At 39.9% G+C, this 23,969-nt stretch overlaps 1 protein-coding gene and 1 non-coding gene across 3 annotated transcripts in view; one reads left to right on the forward strand and one right to left on the reverse strand.

The window, feature by feature from the left end:
• WWC2 (WW and C2 domain containing 2) overlaps positions 1-23,969 on the forward strand; it is a 213,005-nt gene that overhangs the window by 149,481 nt on the left and 39,555 nt on the right. For both annotated transcript variants that reach the window (XM_054484284.2, XM_063664319.1), the window contains 8 exons: positions 3,426-3,668; positions 7,181-7,270; positions 8,560-9,179; positions 12,581-12,710; positions 13,290-13,370; positions 13,467-13,553; positions 16,571-16,763; positions 18,666-18,827. In XM_054484284.2, the coding sequence (XP_054340259.1) occupies positions 3,426-3,668; positions 7,181-7,270; positions 8,560-9,179; positions 12,581-12,710; positions 13,290-13,370; positions 13,467-13,553; positions 16,571-16,763; positions 18,666-18,827 (1,606 nt within the window). The remainder of the gene's footprint in view (positions 1-3,425; positions 3,669-7,180; positions 7,271-8,559; positions 9,180-12,580; positions 12,711-13,289; positions 13,371-13,466; positions 13,554-16,570; positions 16,764-18,665; positions 18,828-23,969) is intronic.
• Positions 22,021-22,124, reverse strand: LOC129035988 (small nucleolar RNA U13). Its single transcript, XR_008502460.1, has one exon. It is a non-coding gene; the product is annotated as a small nucleolar RNA U13 (small nucleolar RNA).

Below are 23,969 nucleotides of genomic sequence, written 5' to 3' on the forward strand. Positions count from 1 at the left end.
TAAGTATTGATTTATTTGCCTTTGGTTTGAAGGGAAGTCTTACTTCTAATGTCCTTGAAGGTGCTGAGGTGGCAGTTCCAGTCGACTTACGTTAGGGAAAAGGAAGAGAGATTCTCATTTCTCTCTTTTACCTCAAAAACTCTTCTTAATCCCTGTGCTATCTTTTACTTACTTTGTGATTCTGCTGGAGTGAGACATAAGAAACTTCCGTCTCAGCAAAAAAAAAAAAAAAAAAAAAAAAGAGATTTCACCATCCTTATCTAGTAGATAGACTCAAATATTTTTCATAATATAGAACTGCTTATTATGAGGGAAAGGATTATACTGATACATTTGATTTCATTATTTTCCTCATAAGAGCTTTAAAATGCTATTGGGTTATTATTTAGGAGGACATTGGGAAAAACTGCATTATCGTCCTGCAAGAAACAGGAATTTATCATGTTTCTCCCCATGACCGTGAAAAGCTCAGCTGAGAACCAGATATTGAAGTATATTCGTTATTATTGGTGTTGATAATTTAAAAGCAATTGGCCATAGTCCTTAGAGGTTATCTGGCTTTAACAAAGTAAAATAAATACAATATTCACCTCTATGTAACCTGTATTGTTAATATTACTTGGTTCCTCACTTACTGAAAGAAACCCAAGCTTCATTCCACAAATTGTTAACCATGTGAGCTTGAGCAAGTCACTTTAGGCGATCTGAACAGCAATTTACTCAGCTAATTTTAATGCCTTTAAATTTTCTCTGGGAGATTCTAAATTTCTTCAGGTTAGGAAAAAATGTTTAGGCTTTATTATCTCCTTCTCAGTGCCCAGATTAGTGCCTTCCCTTCAATAAGTATTGAGGATCAACTTCTGGTTTTGTGGCCCGGCGATGTGCCAGCTTTTGGTAGATAGTGCCTGTGGTCCTCTTGTTGTATGTCCACCTGGGCTGGGCTGTGGACAAATCCAAGAATGTGGTCTGCTTTTCTGAAAGAGAATGGCCATTACTCAGAAGCAGTCTTGGAGAACTGGGCCTTATGCCCCTGCATTCTTTGGGGCTTGACTCTTGCTTCCCATGGATCAGCTTCAGCTTTCACCCTCCTTTGACTTCTAAGTTAATTTTATCTGGAGCTCACATCGCATTTCTCTTCCTAGGTGCTTCTAAAAGTCTTCTTCATATTCTGCTCCCCAAATTTGGCACACTCCTTCTAAAATAAAATTTAAGACCTGCCTAATGTCTGATCACACAAATAGTAAACAAGCGCCTCTTTTTCCTGTATTGTGTTGTTGTTCCTGGTTCAGTTGGTTAATTCAGTCACATCAAAACTTCAGACATTGGTTCTTTCCCACTTGGTTGCATTGGCGTGCCATTTGGGGTTTTGTTTTAAAGTTACTAGTGATGCTGATGAGAAAGTAAATCTCAAGCGCTTATGCATATGTTGAAAATGCTTTTTCCTCCTCAATTCTGATTAAGTAAAGAGGCAGGTTGTGTTTCTCTGAAATCTGTTTTCTCCTCCAGCCCTTGTTTTATGTGCTTAATGAAGCTAATAATATCATGCTTATTTAGCATTTTGATGATTAATTTTCTAGTATGTTGAGACAGTTGTTTATGGTTTTGTGGTTAAAGCTGAAGAATAGCTGATGTTACATCTATCATAAGTGCAGACGGTGGGAGAAAATCAGAAGTACACTGCATACACCGTGCCAGTCTAACATGCAATTTTATTTTTAATTAGAACAAGAAACTTATGGCACAAAGGTATAGATCTACTTCCATCTTTGCTCTTGGTTATGTTTTTCATTCACTTTTCTCTTCCCTTCTACAAGTTCTCCCATGAAAATGGGAAAAAAGTATTTCTTTTCTGTTTTTCATATTTTGGTGTGTGCTGTTAACAATATCCAAAGTAACCATCCAGCATTTTTCTGTAGAAACGTAGATTTCTTGTGCAAACATCTGGAGTTCGTAGTTCACTGAGATCTTGTCGTTATGGTCGAAAGAACCACGTGCCGCTTACCTTACGAACAGTCCTGATTGTCTTCACAGTGCCACGCAGCAAGTTATTTGACTCAGGTGGTTAGGACATTCGTACTGAGTCGGGAGTAATGTTAACTCTGCCATGTGTTATAAAGCTCTAGACATAAGAGAAATCTGGGGTCAGGCAAAATTACGGAAACAGTGAGGTTTGCCTTTGGTGCATTTTCCTCCTCCTTCTCCTGTCCCTGTCCACATCACCTCAGCACCTGTTGTCGCTCCAGTGGTGTCACGCCAGCTGAGCTGCCTGTACTAGTGAAGGTTCACCATATGCTGCCTGCAAATAGCTGTGTACAGAGCAACCACAGGGCTAGCACAATAATGTATAAAGTGTCAGTGCAATGACTGCTCAGTAAATGGCTTGTACACCAGTCGGGGCACTGATGGGGAGGAGACTCACATGCAGCTTAAGGAGAATGTTAATGGGAGAAGGCCAAGCCCTGCCCCTTCTCTTCGGCGATGGGGGAGCCTTGATGGATCAACCCCTGACTCTCTCCCAGGGCCTTGCTCCCTCCAATGGGGAAGCCTTGATGGATCAACCCCTGACTCCCTCCCAGGGTCTTGCTCTGTCACCCAGGCAGGAGTGCAGTGGCGCAGTTATGGCTCACTGTGGCCTCAAACTCCTGGGCTCAAGTGATCTCACCTTAGCCTCCCGAGGAGCAGGGACCACAGGCACACACATCACCACACCTGGCTAATTTTTAAAATTTTTAAAATATTTTTGGTAGAGACAGGGTCTCGCTGTGTTGCCCAGGCTGGTCTCGAACTCCTGGCCTCACATGATCCTGCTGCTTGTCCTCCCAAAGTGTCAGATTACAGGCATGAGCCACTGCACCTGGCCCAACTGCTTTCATACCAGTTGGCCACACCACTGTTCTCTTTGCTGCTCTCTCCTTCCCTGACTTACTAATGCCCTAGTCTCTGTCCAGCCTGCCCTGGGGTTCCCATTTTACTAGCGGACAGCATCTAAAACACATTGGAATAAAATGTATAGTGATGGCATCTCAGACATCATTCACCTCAGTTTTTTTAAAGGGAACCCCCCAGGCATCTTTCCTGTCACCTACACAGGCAGTACATGTCAGAGCTGGCCTCTCGTGGCGCCCAGAGCACTCAGCTTTTGAAGCCTTTGTGTACTTGGCCTTCACCCTTTTGTCAGATAGCTGGGTGTGCTCACTCACATTTTAAAGGTGGGGGAAAGAAGCGGGTGACAGCTGAGTGCAGAGACAGGCCCAGAGACTGGCGTGCAAGGCTGCTGCTCCAGTAGACCACACCCCTTTCTGGTAAGGTCAAGTTAGGAAAATCTGGACAGCATGTCAACCCCAAATTTGGCTTAGGCTGTATTTACCTTTCTCAGGAGTTTTAAGTATGTGCATACGTCTTTTATCTTTTTTTTTTTTTTTTAGTATGGCCAACTTAAAAATTGAACTGTCAAAATTGGACAGTGAGGCCTGGCCTGGGGCACTGGATATTGAGAAGGAAAAACTGATGCTGATTAATGAAAAAGAAGAACTTTTGAAAGAGCTTCAGTTCGTCACCCCACAGAAACGTACCCAAGATGAATTGGAATGCCTAGAAGCCGAAAGGCAGCGGCTGGAGGAAGAGTTGCTGTCCGTGAGGGGAGCACCAAGCAGAGCTCTGGCCGAGAGGTTTGTTTTCCTTCTGGAAATAGGGCAGCTTAACTCTTGAGGGGGTGTCTTAACTGGATACTATTTTCCCTGGGTTTGGAAATCTCAATTGCATCTGTTCTTAATGGACTGAGAAACAGCACAAATGGACTTTCTGTAGAGCAATAAAGCGTGCCATCCTAATGCCCCACAGGATAAGTTCTGTGTTTGTTAGGAACATGCAAAACCTGTGACAGATGTTGAATAACTAAGGAATGCTGACATAAAACCAGGAATGTACATCATTGATGAAGTCTGATAACAATAGCTATGAACTATTGCACTCTGATAAGAAAAATTATCTAGACTGTTAGAGCAACTGAAGCTTCCTATTCTGGGTTTTATTACTCACAAGAATGCAAAAGTTTATTGCTATTCATTTCAAAGGAAAAGACAGCTTCCTCCCTGTGATAGCCTAACAGGTCACAACGTACTCACTTGCTTGCATTTTGTCTGTCAGTTGCAGCCCTCCCGTGAAGGAGGTGAAACTGTAAAGGAAAGTACTCTAGGCAATTTTCCCATCTTTCTGTGGGAAGGTGTGAGTTGATTATTTCACCTAAAAAAATCCAGTTCTGTAAACAGATCAGCTAGAATGTTAAGTGAAGGGACCTGTGTGTGTCAGTTTTCCACTTATATTTGGGGTTCTCCATTATTTCAGGGGTGACCTCTGGCAAGATTCTGAGTCATTGCTTAATGTTGGTCTCTGAAGGAGCTAGATGCACATGAATTTTCAGTCTCTGAGTGTGATCCTACAGCCCCCCGGCTCTGTTCCTGCCCCTATAAGGCTGCAGTGTCACCCACTGGGCCTGATGGCAGCGACTGTGCTCGCCACCTGGTGGTGGGAAAGAGGTGCTCATGGTGAAGGATCGCCAGACCAAAAGAGAAATTGCTCGCAAATGAAAAAAACCATGCAGGGAAGGTGTTTCTATGCATCTTTCATATTCTTTCCTTGCAGTTATTGAAATTCCTTAAACTCTTTGCTTTTCTATAGCTGGTAAGATCTTAACATTGCTCCTTGTTTTCTCACATATGTTGGGGGTTTGCCTTGTAATTGCCAAGACGTCTTAATTGTTTCTTAATTATTTGAATGTTTTTGCCACTGCTTCTGAAAAATTTTTTAAAGCAAGTAGGTGGGGGCATGAGTGTCACTTAGTTTTGAGTGGAAAAGGGACTTCCTGCTTCTATAGATGACATGAAATTTTCCCTAGGTGCAGAATTCTGTTCAGGAGAAACCAGGCTGTGCTTCTCTCCTGCAGGGCACTGAGGGCAGAGGCAGGCAGGTGTGAAGGCCCACACTTCACAAAAAGCAGCTTGAAAGGGGATGTGGAGCAGCTGGGCCGGGGGAGGAATCTTTTAAGGGCGAAGTAGAGGAAACCCTTTCTCATCCAACAGACCAACAGGCAGGAGTTGGAGAAGAACCCTGAGAGACAGGTGTGCACCCTTTTGAGAGGGTTGATGTCTGCAATTTCTTCTAACCCCTGGTTGTGGGGAAGTTGGGGAGAGCGTTTCACATGAAATACACCTGGATTCTGAGGAAGACTTCGGGCTTTCACTAGGAGAGGCTTTGGTGATAACATCAGAGACAAACTGCAGCCCACTAGGAGGGTTTCTGTGCCTCTCCCCAGTGCCTTCCTCATGCTTCTCCCAGGGAAGGTTTCATCTCAACACCAGCAAGAACGGAGGGACTGGCCAGTGCACCCTGCGCTGCAGGGAGAAAGGGCTGATGTCTGCATTCTGGGATTGTAGGAGCTAAGTGTGAAACGTGAGCAAGAACACAAAGACAGGCATCTGTGGTTCAAAGCAGACATTAAAGGGCTGGAAGAGTAGCTGCCGAGCATCACCTGGAGAAGGCTGAGGACGCTCCCTAGTGATGGGGAAGGGACAGCACTGAAAGTGTGGCTCAGGGTCACATTCTGACCCTCATCCTAGTGCCTCCTGAAAGCACTAGAAAAAGCCTTCATTTTAATAAAAGCAATATTGAGTTTTAAAACTTACTTCCGAAGTGTTTCTCTTGTTTCAGAAGACATGGATTTTAGTAGAGTTTGGGGCTTTCTTCGGACCTTTGTGCACTTTTAATTCAGTTAGTCTACTTCATATTACTTTTTTCCTTGTTGAGTTTTTATTTATATTTGAAAGATTTTTAAAATGACAGCTGCTTTTAAAAATACACCTTTGAAAGCCATGAATTAAGAATTTATCACGCTTTGGAAGTATTAAAGAAAATGGCAAGAATTACTTTTTTTAGTTTAACATATAATGGAGTAGTGTTGTTGACACATCAAAGGGATAGATACCTATAAATAAAATATGGGCATGTTTCCTTACTGCGGAAAACATATATAACATTTCAAAGAGATTAGAAATTAAGGAAATTTTATTTTTCTCCAAAGAAAAGTGGCTAATTTTTATATCACCACTTTGCAGGGCATGCTGAGGCTTTGAACAAGTCAGATTTGTTTTTCTTCTCTGTCGAGCACTTTCCCATACATTACTTCATTGATCCCTTTAACAGCCTTACCAGGGAGACACAGGGGAATTATAGTTACCATTTTACAGATGAGACAAGTAAGACCCTTGATTCAGTGACTTACCAAGGATATGCAGCTAATAAGCTGCAAATCAAGATTAGAAACCCAGGTGCCCTTTTTCTGAATTCCATTCTGCTGCTCACTACTCTGAACTACTTTATTTCAGTGATGTCTAAAGACCTTCACGTGACATAGGCTATACTTGCGCAGACTCTTAGTTGCATAAACCCCTGGGTACTTGGTATATTTTAAAATGACTTACTATTCAAGTATATAGTTCTATAATGCTGTACTCTAAAAAAAAGAAAAACTTTTTCAGTTGAATGTGGATGAAATTTTATGATAGTCCGACGCAGATGATGAGATGTGCTGTAGCTCGGAAGGGAAATCACTTTTAGGTCATCCTCTTCCCTAAACAGTTGAGCCCAAATTAGCCCACAATAGTAATGTGGACTAAAATTGTTTCTTAATTGCTGAAATTCTTATCAAATTAGTGTTGGGAATGTTATCGCTAAACATTATGTTGGAACAAGCGTTACTAAATTCGGTATTTAGGGTGACCTTTACTATTACTGTGAAATGTTTTAGGAGAGGGTTCCTAAGTCACAGATCTGTGTCAGGATTCTAGTCTTTGTTTAGTTTTTTGTTTCCATGGTTGTTTTCCTCCTCCCTCTTCTTCCCCAACTCAAAGGACCATATTACTTACCCATTGAAAAAGATTCTAGGCGACCAGCAATTTTAAATCCTCCGTGACATGGTGATGGGACATAACGCTCCCTCCACATCCTTCAGCTTGGCTCACGCAGCTCTGCCTCCCACACTTCTTGCTGGTGTCCTGTTTTCTGTCTGTGGAGCCCATTCACATTTTTCCCTTGTGATCTGTAATGTTTGTACAATGAGAATCTTTCTTTTAGTGTTCATATTTTGTTATAATCATTTGAAAATAATTTCTTTTTTTCTTCCTAGATTGAGATTGGAAGAGAGAAGAAAAGAGCTGCTACAGAAACTTGAAGAAACTACTAAATTAACTACTTATTTGCATTCACAACTTAAAAGGTGAGCTTATCAGATTTTTGAGGGGAAAGCTTTTCTCTGAATACATGCAGGCATGTTCTTGTTCATCTTTGATTACTTTTCACTTTATTTCTAACTACTTTAAATAAAATCATTATAGTAATACAGTTAATATTTGAGTGATCAGATTTAAAGTCACATTTTCTTTTTCATGAACCCAGTGTCATATTTGGAATACATTTGAAATATGTTATAGAAAGAAGATACGTTTTAGCTGTCAGTACACTTAGGAAAATAACGCATTTTTCCCATTGCCCCATTTTTAAAAAGGGAAAGTCGGGGAGCTTTGCCTTAAAATGGCCATAGATTTCCTTACATTGATGAGAAAAATATTCACTCCTCACGTTCACACACAAAGAGGAAAGGTGAGTGAACCCAAGGGTCTTTTGTGTGACTTCTTTCTTTTTATAAGCTTGCCTTCTTTTCTCTAAAAATAAGAAGCCTTTTTTTTTTTAATAAAAAACTACATTAATGCGTTTGCCCTGTTTCTTTTTTTTTTCCTTTCAATATTTTTTAATTGCAAAGTGGCTTCTAGATGTCTGTGCAAATAAACTTATCAACAGGTATTTGACTCCTTTTATTTTTGCAAAAGGAGGATAATGTTTAATAAGAATAGATTTGCTACTTAAAGAGTATTTGGAGAGCAAGGCTGAAAAGGTTAGTGAAGAAGCATAGACATGGTATGCAGTTAGGTGCCACATGATGACTTTTTGGTCAAGGACAGACTGCGTATATGATGGTGGTCCCATAAGATTATAATACTGTATTTTTACTGTGCTTTTTCTAGTTTCGCTATGTTTAGATACACAGATACTACCATTGTGTTATAATTGCCTACAGTATTCAGAACAGCAACTGCTGTGCAGGTTTGTAGCCTGGGAGCAATAGGCTATACCATATAGCTTGGGTGTGCAGTAGGCTGTACCATCTAGGTTTGTGTAAGTACACTCTGTGATGTTTGCACACATAGCCTGGGAGCAATAGGCTATACCATATAGCTTGGGTGTGCAGTAGGCTGTACCATCTAGGTTTGTGTAAGTACACTCTGTGATGTTTGCACAGTGATGAAATCACCTAACCATGCATTTCTCAGAACTCGACCCGGTCGTTAACTGACACACAGCCGTGATAGGGAGTTCCTCTGTCCCTGGCCATTGATTCCATTCTTTAGCAGGTTTCTTCCCTCTGCAGATCTGAAGGAGCCAGTAGGGATTGTGATTAGGTTTTCCATTTTGTAACAGATTTTATAGTGTGTGCTTTTCGTCTTTCAGCCTCTCTGCCAGCACCCTGTCCATGTCATCTGGGAGCAGCCTGGGTTCCCTGGCATCGAGTCGGGGCTCTCTGAACACCTCCAGCAGAGGGTCACTCAACTCCCTCAGTTCCACCGAACTCTATTATAGCAGTCAAAGTGATCAGATAGATGTGGATTATCAGTATAAACTGGACTTCCTTCTGCAAGAGAAAAGCAGTTACATTCCTTCCGGACCCATCACCACCATCCATGAAAATGAGGTGGTCAAGTCCCCTAGCCAGCCTGGCCAGAGTGGACTCTGTGGGGTGGCAGCTGCAGCAACAGGCCACACTCCTCCACTGGCTGAGGCCCCGAAGTCTGTGGCCTCCCTATCCTCGAGGTCCTCCCTTTCCTCCTTGTCTCCTCCAGGCTCTCCCTTGGTTTTGGAAGGCACGTTTCCCATGTCTTCTCATGATGCCTCTCTCCATCAGTTCACTGCTGACTTTGAAGACTGTGAATTGAGTAGCCATTTTGCAGATATCAGCCTCATCGAAAATCAGATTTTGCTGGATTCTGATTCAGGAGGAGCCTCCCAGTCTCTTTCAGAGGATAAAGACCTTAATGAATGTGCTAGGGAGCCATTGTATGAAGGAACTGCAGGTAAATGCCGCCCTTTGCTTTCATGTATTCCCTGTTAGTGGTTTTAAGGAGAATGATTGGAGCGTTATTTTTCCATATAAACAAAGGGTATAATTCCCCTTCTCTTTCTTTTGAGTAATCGTTTTGGCTTCATTTAAGAAGGAGTTTTTATTTATATACCTAGATATTTTTAATTATCAAATAAAAATCACCTTCCCTATTTAGTACCCGTTCAGTTGTCCAGAGACACTGTGTGTGGTAGCTGACTGGGAACATGTTTTGTGAACATATTTCCAAGTAGATTCCAGTTCTGAAATAGCAAGGCAAAGAAGGGGATTTTCTTTTAAAAGTTGGCCTAAAACAGATTAAAACCAAGGCAATTAACATAGTAGCTAATTAGTACCAAGGTTCAGTGTTTAGATTGTTCAGGGAATTCTATAGAAATACAGTTTTTGTTTCAAGCCAAACTCCTTTTCTGGCGAAAAGTTAATTTGGAACAGCAGGTTGCAGTGTATGGTATTACCCTGCCACCTTCTGGCCAGGTTAACAGTTGCAGCCCCGGGAAGAGATTACTAGAGATTGCAGTTCTTAGGCCTGCGTTTGTATTCAAAAATACAGAAACAGGAAAGATATCATTTTTTGTTTGTTTGTTTTCCTTTGCAAGGCAAGAACTTTGAATATGTTAGATATGATTGAAAAGAGCACAAGATGGTACCCTTGTTGGCAGATGATCACTGTTGGTCTGAGGAGGATGATCTGTTCCAGAGCTAGCTTGAGACAAAATGTGAAATAAAAGCCCCAGTGCTCATCTACAGCTGCCCTGTTCATAGCTACATGTTTTACTGACCACACAAAACAGGGCAGGGCTCTTTAGAAGTGCTCTCTTCCTGTTCCTAGAAGCATTTTTATTTGTAGGTATGGTCCTAAGAATTCTAAGTAATTGATTGACCAATTCAGATGTTTAAAGACATTGACAAATCCACCTTGTTTCTGCGATTTCAAATACTGAAGAGCCAAGTGCTGTGCCCTGCCAGTGGCCTGGGCCTGAGGGAGGGCCCATGAGACATTTGTGTGGTTTGTGCGCCCCCTCCTGGGGAGATGTCAAAGCTACAAGTAGCAGGTTATGGAAATAACCACAAAGAAAATAACCAGGGGAATGGTGTGTGTACATAACTGCCCCAACAAAACAGAAAGCCACGTGGGGCCTTCACCACTGCTTCTGGGAAGGAGTACGTTGTGTGTGTGTGTGTGGGGGGGTGCAGACCACTCCTGGAACCAGCCAAGCCTCCACTCACATTTTAGTCGCCAACGTGTTTGGGTAAGCACACTACCCAATCTCTCAGGATTATGGTTCCTTATCTGCAAAATGGGGTTGCTACAGTAATCCTTGTGTCAGGCTGAAGGATTAATGCAGTGATAACATGTGAAGCACCTAACCGTGTCTGGCACTCAGCACACAGTTCATGATAATTATTAGTACTCTGTGACAGTGATGATGATAAGTAATAAACTCTGGCTAAACACAGTTCTTACCATAAACCATGGAAAGCTATGAGAAGAAGAAAGAGAAGAAAGTGGAATGTTCTCTGTGCCAGCGTTCCTTCCTGTGCTTTGAACTTACATCTCTTGATCTTTCAAGCTAGTTTTGCTCTTCCTGTATTTGGAGTGGTATCTAGTGACCACTTCTAACGTTCAGTCACTTTGGAGGGGCAGTAAGTGAGGCTGGATGCTGGAGAAGAGGGGAGAGAGTGATGAGGGAAAAAGTTGCCTAAAGTCTGTCACCCACCCAGTAACCCTGAGGTCTGGGAGTCCTGTCTTCCAAGTGTCTCTGGTTGGCCCACGGCTTGCTCCTGACACTTGGGTCTTGCTGTGTCTGAAAAGTTTGTGGCTGGAGACAGGTATCTCTGAAGCTTTTGTGAAACAGTTTTTAACTTTTTAAATGCATATATTAGAAAACTGTTGTTAAAAAGTTACCCTAAGAGAAAATACATCCAAGAGCTTTGATTGCAGATAATATTCAGTTGCATGTCCGAAAACAAGTGAAAGCGTATATTTAACCATAAAGGCTAATTCTCACAAATTAGCTGGGCATGGTGGTGGACATCTGTAGTCCCAGGAGGCTGAGGCAGGAGGATGTCAAGGCTGCAACGAGCTGAGATTGCACCACTGCACTCCAGCCTAGGCGACAGGAGTGAGACCTTGTCTCAAAAAAAGGAAAGATGAGTTCTCTTCAGGTCGCCAGCACTTTTTTTCAGGGGACTCTGCCCTGCATGTGGGGTGGTGGCTCCCTATCAGGGACATTTGTCATCTCCCTCAGTGCTCTAGAGGCTTAGGCAGGTAAAGTCAAGTCCCTTTTATGTAAACTTTGCTGTCCAGTGCCAGTCCCTGCTGGATGACACCAGCCACGTTAGAATAACTGCGAAGGCCTTCCGCAGTCAGTCACTGTCATTGTCAAAGTCAATTTCAGGCTGCTGTGGTTATTCCTGGGGGTAATCAATAAATCATGTCATCACCTTCACCCCTCACAAAGGGGGGTAGGCGGAGAGAAGGCACTTCATCATCAAGGAAAAAGCATTCCCACTGCCAGAAATAAAGGGGGAAATGCAGCAATCAATCCTGTAATCTGAAGCCTTAAAACTTAAACATCTTAACAAGATGTAAAGTCACGGCTCAGAAGGGGGCCAAAATGCATACCAATACAGATCCCTGCGCTCACTCTCACTCACTGGAGGATGAAAGAGCACCACAGGCTTGCAGCTCATTACAGTACAGAGCACAGCCTTAAATGAATGCTCCTTGCTCACTGCAGGATGCTGGTGTATGAATATGAGTTCGAGATAAAAGTTAAGTGGTCATTGGTGCTAAAGATCCAGTAGCACAAAACGTTTTTAAATGGTATTGGCTGGTGAGGAGTTCCTGTGAGTCAAAGACATTTTTTCTTAATTTCTGTTAGAATAGTAGCACAGGAGATGTAGAATATGGCATGTGGAGAGAAGGGGAGAGCAAAAGAGGTGGAAACTTATCCATTGAGTAGCTAGAAGCTCTCTCTGTGATAGAAATGTCACTTGAGGGAGATAGATCATTTCCTGTTCCTGAATATATGAACACTGCAGTGAATGCTTGAAAGAAAGAGACTAAGGACCAATGAGAATTTGTGTAATTCATTCCTTCCCTTAAAATATTTCAGGACAAAGAAAAACCATATTCCCTTCCAAGTAATGACTGAAATAACTGGCGTCCCAGGAATCTTATAAGTCATAGTGCCTTGAATTGTTTACCTCTGTAGATTTGAATATTAACATCCTTGACTCCCAGAAGGAAATCTTATTTTGGATTGCTCATGACCAAACTGTGTATGTATGTAATACTTAACTTTTCCAAATAAGACATTCTGATTAGTGCTGTCACCCTCCCCTCCATAGATGTGGAAAAATCATTACCAAAAAGAAGAGTGATCCACTTGCTTGGGGAGAAAACCACTTGTGTGTCGGCTGCCGTATCTGATGAGTCTGTGGCTGGAGACAGTGGAGTCTATGAAGCTTTCGTGAAACAGTAAGGATTCAGCAGGGGTGCTTTTAACTCCAGCGAATCTCCGTCGCTGTGGATGTGGGTTATATGCTGTAAATTGACTGCTACCATTAGTCCGCTCTTTGGCTTAGTAAGGACTTTAGCCATTAAAGAAGTGGTGTGCCTGAAAATTTCAGTATATCAAAAATGACTTAGCCATGGAAATTATCGATAAACAGATTGGTGTACCCAGAGGCAACTGACCCTCTTTAAAATTTAAAAACCTTGATTTTAGTGGGAATATTGGAAGAATTCACCAGACCCTGTTTGGCACACGAAGCTTCTCACGTGTATTTCTGAAAGCCTGAAATGTCTCAAGGGTGTGGTATATTTCTAGTAATAAGGAAAGTAGTCATCAGAGAGGCTTTGCCCTAAAGCCCAGAGGCGGACTCTTCTTGAAAAGAGCCTCTGAAACAGTAAGCTTTCACTGGGATCAGTTCCACTGGGAGGGCATAGGAGTGCTGTTAATTCGGATTTTCATTCAGAATCGCTAAGTGGCAAACTGTAACCATAACAATCGATAACCCCATTAATTAACTGTTCATCTACTCCCTGTCCATATAGACCTAGTGAAATTGAAGATGTCACATACAGTGAAGAGGATGTAGCCATTGTAGAGACCGCCCAGGTTCAGATAGGACTCAGGTAAGGAACGTGCGTGGGAAAGGAGCAGTTCTGACATCTGTGCAGGGCAAGTGGCCTGTGGTGATTCCTGACTTCATTTAGCCTCTCTTTTGACAGATACAATGCAAAAAGTTCAAGTTTCATGGTGATTATAGCACAGCTCCGAAACCTTCATGCCTTCTTGATACCTCATACTTCAAAAGTGTAAGTAAAATCAGCGAAGATCAAATTGAGGAACTTAAACATTTCCATGTAAGAGAATTTTACATTGTAATCATGCAGTTCATCAAAATGAAGATACGGAAAAGACATAGCAGGGCCGACCATGTCTAAATGAATGGCAGATAAAGATGAAAAGGAAAATGTGAGGAAGACATATTGAGTTTTAATTCTTATTCAACTGATTCTTTTTAAAAGTAGAAGCCAAGACTTTTAATCTCTTTTTTGTAACCAGAAATACTGTTTTATGCTGTGTTGGAATTTGATTGAAATATGAGTATAATTTTTGTTTTTGTGTAATTGTTACTACTCTTGTTTAAGGAATTTTCTAATCTTTTACATTAAAATGTAGTGATTAAATTTTATGTGTCTGTACAACATTGCCAGTCAAACATTTTATCATGCTACATGTAAGAGTATGTTTTTATCATCAAGCATTTACTTCCCTGTGACCAGTGAGTTCTTAAAGTTATTTCACTTCATCAAACCAAGAATCCCAACAAAGTGATGACATAATGCTACACGGTCCATTGCTTAGAGACTGTTTGCTTCCTGACAGATAAGCCTAAAGATCTCGTGACAAAAAAGTCTGGAAGTCTTAGACACCACCATTCACATTTTCTGACATCAGAGTTTCAGTGACTCTGAAGGGCTCATGGCTGGAAAGTACCAGGAAGAATCCAGACTTCGACTTAGCACTATGACATAGAATCCAGAATATACATGTCCACTCTGCATTGAAACTTCCTGTAAGAAGTGGATCTTAATAACATTTTGAATATGCAATGTAAGGCTTTAGAAATTTAAAAAGAGCTGTTGAGGGGTGATTCCCAAGTCTCTGTACCCAGCCAGGTGAATGTTTTCCTTAATGATAGAGTATATTTCTTAGTGATAGGACTTTTAATAGAATAAATTTAAGAGTTCTGCATGTTTTTCCTACAGAGTTACTTGTAAGTTCACCTCCTAACATTCCAATAATATCAGAAAGAAGAAACTGGATCTAAGAGAAAAAGAACTAGATAGAGATTATGTAGTTGACAATAGAAGAATAGAGATAGTGGCTTTCTTTTTTTTTTTAAAAGATGGGGTCTCACTGGGTTGCCCAGGCTGGTCTTGAACTCTTTGGGCTCTCCCACCTTGGCCTCCCAAAATGCTGGGATTACAGGCATGAGCCACTGAGCCCAGCTGAGATAGTAGATTTTAATGTGTTGACAAGCATCAAAGCTGGAGGTAGGATAGGATTCCAGGAGGAGGGTAAGCTTAGAGAACTTCCTGAATCAAGGTGTGGACTGTCCACATCATTAGTGAGACCAGTGAGGAAAGCAGGCATCACGTAGAAGTGCCTAGATCAACACAGAGAGCCTGCTTCCCAAACGCAAGATGAAAAACACCAGTCAGCGGTGTCCAGGTAGACTGGCTTGATATAATCTGTGACTTCTCCCTACCAGTAGATAAGCTATAATGTTGGAGCATCCCATTGGTGGCCTTTTAGTAAAGCAAATCACGGAGAAGACAAGTCTACCAGAGATTGAAACAATAAACAGTGAGAACTAATGCACAACTTCAGGAGAAAACTACAGAACACACCAAGAACACACACCTTCTTTAAACTCACTGTAAGGGTGCACCTGCAATATGCTCTACTTCAACTAAACCAATTACGGTCATTCTCACTTACCTCATAGGATGTCACCAAGTCCCTTCTGGAGGCATGGTGATACCTGCGTAGTGTAGGACCAGTGAAATACTCAGTCCAACAAATGAGCAGACATTTGCTCTTCGGCTCCCCAGCTAGTGTGCAGGCACTTGTTGAGTTGGTGCGAACCTTCCTGACATATATAGCGATCTTTCCGTAAACCCATATGTAAAAGCCTTGGCCTAAATAATGACACTGCTAAACATGACAGCTAATACGAAATATTCTTAAAATTGTTCTTCTTTTTCCCAACCTCAAAAGTTATTTTTTGATTATTAATTGTGACAAGCAGAAAAGATTTTCTTCTGCTGAATCTTCGGCCTCCCAGGGACAGTGAGCTGTGTCTTAGTAAGGCTCTTTAATCAACAGCAGTGGGCCTCAGGCCCACTAGGTTTTCATTGCTGAATCTCCATAATTAATATTGATATGAAATACAAAATAATATGACATTCCTCAGTTCTGCATTTGAATTACAATTTTTCTAACGGAGAAAGGCGTGTTTTAGAATCTAGATTAGACAAGCCTGGAAATGGGGGTGGAGGGGATACACTTAGCGGTATTCTCTTTCTGGGATTTAAAGGAATTACCTCATGCTGTTTCTAAGAATTGTGGGTCCTCATATAATGTGTGCTCAGAAAAGTCACTTTAAAGCAGTATTAGAAGTTATTGTTTTTCTATAACTCTTCCTCTGAATTTTACAAAGCACGAGACTCTTTTAAAACAGTTTGTTGTATCTCAGACTTTGGAGATGCTAGACAGTGATATTTTTGAACTGTTATTTCATCTGTTTTAAATTTTCTTAACAATATGCTACTCAGCCTTTCTTTTTCTCTAGTAGGATAATGTATTCCATTCCTGGGAGGTGATCATCAGCATCTCTTGTTTAATACTCAGGATGAGGATTCTGTGAGATAAAGTCACCAGTATCTACTTAGTGTGTTCCCACCTTCCCAGGCTCAGAAATAACTTATTTTGGAATTGGCTGTCCATGGGGCAGGTGGGACATTAAATTCGTCTGCCCTACGGATTTTCTTCCTCTTCACTTTCCTATCATGTGCCTTTGCTGCAGTCTCGTGGTGAGTGGAGGCTGGGCCGTTGCATGCTCAGGGGCGTAGTCAGCTCGGGTGGGTTAAGAACAGAGCATCTATGCAGCTGAGCACGGACCCGTGGTGGCAGCAACACTTTAGATTGATCTTGAACTCCATGATCCCTCATTTTCTCTCTTTGCAGATAATTTCAAATGATAGCTGTGAATCTGGTATAATTAAAGTACCTATGAAATCCATTTTATTCTTGTTCTTTGCAGATATTTTAGGGTTGCCGTTCTTCCTTCCTCAACTGATGTCAGCTGTCTGTTTCGCACAAAAGTTCATCCGCCCACAGAATCCATTTTATTCAATGATGTGTTCAGAGTCGCCATTTCCCAAACAGCCTTACAACAGAAGACACTGAGGGTAGACCTTTGCTCTGTCAGTAAACACCGAAGGGAAGAATGCCTGGTAGGATTCTTCATAATTCCCATTACCAAATAACACGATCGGATGGTCTAAGAATATATTTTGTAGTTGCTATTTTGCCAGCCCTAGAAATCACTACAGATCTGCCCAACATCTTGGGACACATCTAGTGTTTGTTCATTTTTTTCTGAAGTAGTGGTTTCTGTTTGTTCTCTTATTCCAGACCTTTAAAATCTGCTTATAAACTGATTTTCTATAAAAGCTGCTTTCTATTTCTACCTTTTAATCACAGAAGAACTTTACCTTTGTGACAACTATCACTCATGGAGTGTGCTTACCACTCCCAGTACCAATGCCAAGCTTTGTGTGAGTGCTGTATGTATATTATCTCATTTAATCCTCATGACAACCTGATGAAAGATTGGTTATGAAATGGATGATTATCCACTATTTTCAGATAAGGAGCTGCTTAGAGAGGTAATATATTCTACAGTCATACAACTAGTAAGTGATGAAGCCAGATATGAAAAAGACATCCCCACACAATTCCCTGTTACAATTAAAATCAAGCAAGACCACTGAGTAGTATATAGTACCCTTATTCACCTCGCTCTCCCCCACCGCAGTATTGGAGCTTTCAGGAAGACGTGGTGTTACTGTTTAAAGCAATATGATATTTAAATGCTACAGCAGAAGACTTCACAGTTAACTAATTGTGAGTTTAACACACTGTTGTGCGTAGTAACCAGAAAACCATTACGTCCCAGTGAAGTTACATAAGTGTTCAAATGCAGGCATCTAGAGATGTGCCCATGTGTTCAGAAAACAATGTGAGTCTCCAGTTGAGCTTTTCTCTGCAGTCCAGTGGGAAGCACAGAAACACAGATGTTTCATGATTAACAAAGTTTAAGAGGGTTAGGTTTCGTCTTAATTTTTCTTCTTGCTTTCTTTACTTGAAAAAAATGTCTGGTGGTATTGTCTGACAATAAAGTTAGAAAGAAGCAAAGATAACAGACTCGTTAGGCTATCAGAAAGGCTTTAGTATCACAGATGTCATATTTAGTATAACAGATGTCAGAGGCTCCAACAAAGTTCAAAATATGTTTATTGATAGCCTTAAAGAAGAGTGTAATTTAATTTAGATTTTGTCTATGTGTGATTTGGTGGAATATGAAAGCCTTTATCCTTTACTTTTTTTGCCATTCTACTAACTTATGTATCTAAAGAAAACTATTGCTATCTGATGTCTTATTCAAGAACCAAAGTGGAGTTTTTATTTTTTTTTTCAGTGGATAATGGGTTGTTTGTGAGTAAGTCACCTTTACAGTTTATTATAAGAAGTACTATGAGGCCAGGCGTGGTGGGTCATGCCTGTAATCCTACCACTTTGGGAGGCCGAGGCAGGCAGATCACCTGAGGTCAGGAGTTCGAGACCAGCCTGGCCAACATGGTGAAACCCTGTCTCTACTAAAAATACAAAAATTAGCTGGGTGTTGTGGTGCGCACCTGTAATCCCAGCTATTCAGGAGGCTGAGGTAGGAGAATCGCTTGAACCCAGGAGGTGGAGGTTGCAGTGAGCTGAGATCACACCACTGCACTCCAGCCTGGGAGGCAGAGCAAGACTCCATCTCAAAAATAATAATAATAATTTCACATTTACATAAAAGGCATGCTTAGTCATTAGGTCTTCGCAAAATGGTATCTCACAAACTAATCCCAGGATTAGCTTTTAGGTTGGGGGTTATTTCTTATTTAATCACAGCTGAAAATATAACATATCACCATGTTTTAAAAAATCCAGCAATGCTTTATGTCAGGAGAATTGCATTTTTTTTACCCTAAAACAAGCTCACTCAATAATCTTTATTATATCAGAACAAATACTAATTTAAACATTTTATTATCTGTTTTATTTTTTTTCTTTGTTTTCTTTCACTTACATAGGCTGGAACTCAGATCAGCCTGGCAGATTTACCATTTTCCAGTGAGGTTTTCACTCTATGGTATAACTTGCTTCCTTCCAAGCAAATGCCTTGCAAAAAGAATGAAGAAAATGAGGACTCTGTATTTCAACCAAACCAGCCGTTAGTAGATTCTGTAGACTTGGTGAGTCAAAATTAGAGTATAATATGAAAGTAATGTGAAATACATATATGAAAGTAATATGAAATATGGAATGCTACAAGACCAACATGCTTTTATCACTTTCACTGTCCTTCCTTTTCTCCTTTCACAACTTTGATTTTCCCAGCTTCCTAAAAAAAAAGAAAGTTAATTTCCAGCTTTGTTTCAAATATGATTTATAAAAGGAGCACTCTTTTCTGCTCACACTTCCTTATAAAAATAAACTGACATAGAGGCTTCACTGGTTTTAAGTGATCATGGAAAAAACCTTTTAATTTAAATATATACTTTTCATGCATTGTGTTCATATTGTTTGATTCCACTGTCAGGTTATACATTTGGCACTTTTGTATTTTGCAAATTTGAAATTAATTAAGCCAAAACAGTGTGTTAGCTTTTCATTTGTAACATCAATAGCCATAAGTATTTTCTTTAAATAGTTTTGTGAAGGCCAGGCGTGGTGGCTCAGGCCTGTAATCCCAGCACTTTGGGAGGCTGAGGCAGGCAAATTGCTTTTGTTCAGGAGTTGAAGACCAGCATGGGCAACATAGCAAGACCCCGTCTCTACAAAAATAACAAAAAATTTAGCTGGGTGCAGTGGTGCACGCCTGAAGTCCTTGCTCCTGGGGAGGCTGAGGTGGGTGGATCAACTGACCCTTGGAAGTTGAAGCTCAACCCTTGAAAGTTGAGCCATGATCATGCCACTGCACTCCAGCCTGGATGACAGAAAGAGACCCTGTCTCAAAAAAATGGGGGGTGGGTTGTAGCCTGCAACCATACTTCAATGCAGTACTTCAAAAAATTTACAAAGGGGCCTTTTGTGAGGCCGTTCATCATGAATTTGGCATTTGTGGATATTGTTATTGAGTTCAAGTTTATTTTAGATTATGAGGAAGGCATTTCCTAAGCAAAAGTCAGATTACAACAGTGTTTGATTGATCATCTACTGTGTGTGAGAAACTATAGTAGACACTGTAGTGGGTGGTGAAAGGGAAACAAACATAATGTTACATTTTAGATTACATGCCCAGGCTTGTGGTAGACACTAAACAATGCATACAAGATGGCAAAATATGATTTTTTATCCTTAAGAATGCTTTTACAATGGTCACACTTTATGTAAGTTCTTAAAAATAGCTTTATTACAATATAATTCATACATCATACATTTCACCCATTTAAAGTGTGACAGTTTATCCATTTGAAGCACCCAACTCAGTGGTTTTTAGGATATTCACAGAGTTGTGTGTGCAACCAACATTGCAGTCTAATATTAGAACATTGTCATCATCGCCAAAGAAGCCCTGTGTGCACGAGCAGAGACTCCCAGTTCTCCCTAACCTCTTTCCCCCAAGGAAACCACTCATCCCTGTCTCTAAATTTGCTTCTTCTGGACATTTCATGTAAGTGGACTAGTACAATATTTGTTCTTTTGTGGCATCTTTCACTTAGCATAATATTTTCAAGGTACCTCCACGGTGTGTTGCAGTATTAGTATTTTATTCCTTTTTATTCACACATAATATTCTATTGTGGATGTACCACATTTTATCTATCCATCAGCCGATAGGCATTTGGGTTGTTTCCACTTTTTGGCTATTATGAAAAATGCAGCTATGAACATTTGTATACAAGTGTTTTTATGGACATATGTTTTCATTTCTCCTGGGTATGTACCTATGAGTAGAATTGTTGGGTTGTATAGTAACTTTGTGTTTAATATTTTGAGGAATGGCCAAACTGTTCCTAGGTGTTTGCACCATTTTCCATTCTCACCAGCAGTGTATGAGGGTTCCAGTTTCTCTCTTGCCATGTGTTATCTGTCTTTCTGATTCTGGCCATTCTTATGTGTGTGAAGTGGTGTTTCACTGTGGATTTGATTGACATTTCCCTAATGACTAATGATGGTGAGCATCATAGGCTTATTGGCCATTAGTATATCTTTTTTTTGAGAAGTGTCTTTTCAGATTCTTTGTCTATTTTTAAAAGGTGTTGTTTATTTATTTATTTTTAATTTATTATCATTATTTTCTTTTGAGACGGAGTTTTGTTCTTATTGCCCAGGCTGGAGTACAATGGCACAATCTAGGCTAACCACAACCTCCCCCTCCCAGGTTCAAGTGATTCTCCTGCCTCAGCCTCCCGAGTAGCTGGGATTACAGGCATGCACCACCATGCCCAGCTAATTTTGTATTTTTAGTAGAGACGAGGTTTCTCCATGTTGGTCAGGCTGGTCTCGAACTCCCAACCTCAGGTGATCTGTCCACCTTGCCTCCCAAAGTGCTGGGATTACAGGCGTGAGCCACCTCGCCCAGCCTGTTTATCTTTTTATTATTGAGTTATAAGAGTTCCTTACCTATTCTTGATACAAACCCCTTATCAGATAAGTGATTTGCAGATATTTTCTCTCATTCTGTGGATTGTCTTCTCACTTTCTTGATGGTTTTATTTACAGCACAAAAGTTTTTAATTTTCCATAAAGTCCAGTTTATCCATTTTTCAAAAATCCTTGTGCTTTTGGTGTCATAGCTAAGACTGCTTTGCCTAAACTAATATCACAAATATTTATTCCTGGGTCTTTTTCTAACAGTTTTAAAGTCTTATATTTAGGTCTCTGATTCACTTGAGTTGTTAATGTGGATCCAGTTTCGTCTTTTTGTATGTGGATATGCAGTTGTCCCGGCACCGTTTATTGCAAAAACTGTTCTTTCACCTTGAATTATCTTGGCACCCTTGTTGAAAATCAAGTGTGAGGGTTTATATTTCTGGACTGTCAATCCTGTTCATTAATCCATATGTCTGTACTTAAGCTAGGACCACACTGCCTTGATTACTATAGCTTTGTGGTCATTTTGAGATCAGGAAGTGTGGGTCTTCCAACTTTGTTTTTCTTTTTAAAGATTATTTTGGCTATTCAGAGTCCCTTGCATTTCCATAAGAGTTTTAGTATCAGTTTACTAACTTCTGCAAAAACAGATAGCCAAGATTTTCACAGGGGTAGAATTGGACCTGTAGGTCAGTTTGGAAGATACTGTCATCATAACAGTTCTAAGTCTTCTGATCCATGAACATAGGACATATTTCCATTTATTTAGGTCTTTAATTTCTTTCAATAATATTTCATAGTTTTCAGAGTCAAAGTTTGCATTTCTTTCATTTTTCTTTTTTATTTTTATGTCAGATGGGTAATGTGCTGATGTCCTAATGAGATTTGAAGGAGGCATATGTCACACATGAGCATGAAAACCTAATCATCACACATAGGAACTACAAAAGGATCAGTATGCGACTTCTTTTGTTAAATTTATTTCTAAGTATTTTATTGTTTCTGTTGCTATTGTGAATGGAACTGGGCTTTTAAAAGTTTTGTTCATCATGGCCCCAAACGACAACATAAAAAAGATCTATACTATGACCAAGTGAGATTTATCCTAGGAATGCAAGGTTGGTTTAACACTTGAAAATCAATAAATTATATCAGATATTTAATCATTTAAATGTTTTAATCATTTAAAACAAAGTTTGAGGACCCACTGAAACAGTGTGATGTTTCAGTACATGTATTCATTATATAATGATCAAATCAGGGTAAATTAACAAATCCATCACCTGAAACATTTATCATTTCTTGTGATGAGACTATTCAAAATCCTTTCTTGTAGCTGTTTGGAAGTATGTAATACAATGTTGTTAATCACAGTCACCTTACTGGGCATTAGAACAGCAGAACTTATTCTGCCTCTCTAACTGTAACTTGATGTTCCTGTTGAATAATCTTTCCCCTTTCCTCCTCACCCTCCCTACTCTCCCCAGCCACTGTGGAACTGTTTTCTCAGTTGCATTTTTAAGTGTTTGTTGCACAGCTGATTTTGTTTATCTTGTATCCTGCAACCTTACTGAACTCATTTATTAATTCTAATAGTTTTTTTAGTGGATTCCATTAGATTTTCTATAAGATCATATTGTTTGCAAATAGAGGTGATTTTACTTCTTCCTTTTCAGTAATCTGCCTTTTACTTCTTTTTCTTGCCTATTTGCCCTGGCTAGAACTTCCCAAACAATATTGAAAGAAGTAGTAAGAGCAGACATCCTTGTCTTGGTCCTGATCTTAGTGGAAAAGCTTTCAGCCTTTCACCATTAAGTATGAATTTGGCTGCGGCTTTTTCATAGATGTCCTTTATCAGAATGAGGAAAAGCTCTTCTTTTCCAAGTTTGTTGACTGCTTTTCATCATTAAAGGCTGTTGGATTTGTAAAATGCCTTTGTTGCATCTGTTGAGATGGTCATGTGGTTTTTGTTCTTTATTCAATTGATATAATTTATTAATTGATTTTCAAGTGTTCAACCAACCCTGCATTCCTAGGATAAATCTCATTTGGTCATAGTGTAGATCCTTTGTATGTTGTTGAACTCAGTTTGCTAGTATTCCATTGAGGATTTTTGTGTCTGTATTCATAGTTTTCTTGTGATAGCTTTGGTTTTTATCAGGCTAATTCTGGCCTCATAGTATGAGTTAGAAAGCATTCTACCTTTTGAAAGAGTTTGAGAATAATTGGTATTAATTCTTCTGTAAATGTTTCGTAGAATTCACAGGTGAAGCCATCCAGTCCTGTACTTTTTTGTGTGTGGAGTTTTTTGTTTAAAGATTCTATCTCTGTACTTCAGTCTATTTAGACTTGGAAGTATTGCTTTTTGAGTCTGTTATTAGGTAAAGTAAATTTAGCATTTACCTTTAGCATTGCATTGCATCTTTCTGTTCAACTGAACCTTTTACCATTATGTAATGTTCCTTTTTATCTCTAGCAATACCTCTTGTTTTAAAATCTACTTTGTCTGGTGTTAGTAAAGCTATGTATCAGCCTTTTTGGGTTAGTGTTTGCGTGGTTTATCTTTTTTCATCGTTTTACTTTCAACCTTTCTGAGATATTATATTTAAAGTATTGTACTTATAAGCAGTATGTAGTTGGTTTTGATTTATTTTTCAGTCTTAAAATCTTCATCTTTTAATTGAAATATTTAGCTCATTTACTTTTAATGCTATTATTGATATATTTGGGTTTGAGCCTATTATCTTCTTATTTGTTTTCTTTTAATTCCATCTTTATTCTTTTTCTTTCCTTGTTTT

The sequence above is a fragment of the Pongo pygmaeus genome, chromosome 3 (assembly GCF_028885625.2).
Source record: "Pongo pygmaeus isolate AG05252 chromosome 3, NHGRI_mPonPyg2-v2.0_pri, whole genome shotgun sequence".
Taxonomy (NCBI): Eukaryota; Metazoa; Chordata; class Mammalia; order Primates; family Hominidae; genus Pongo; species Pongo pygmaeus.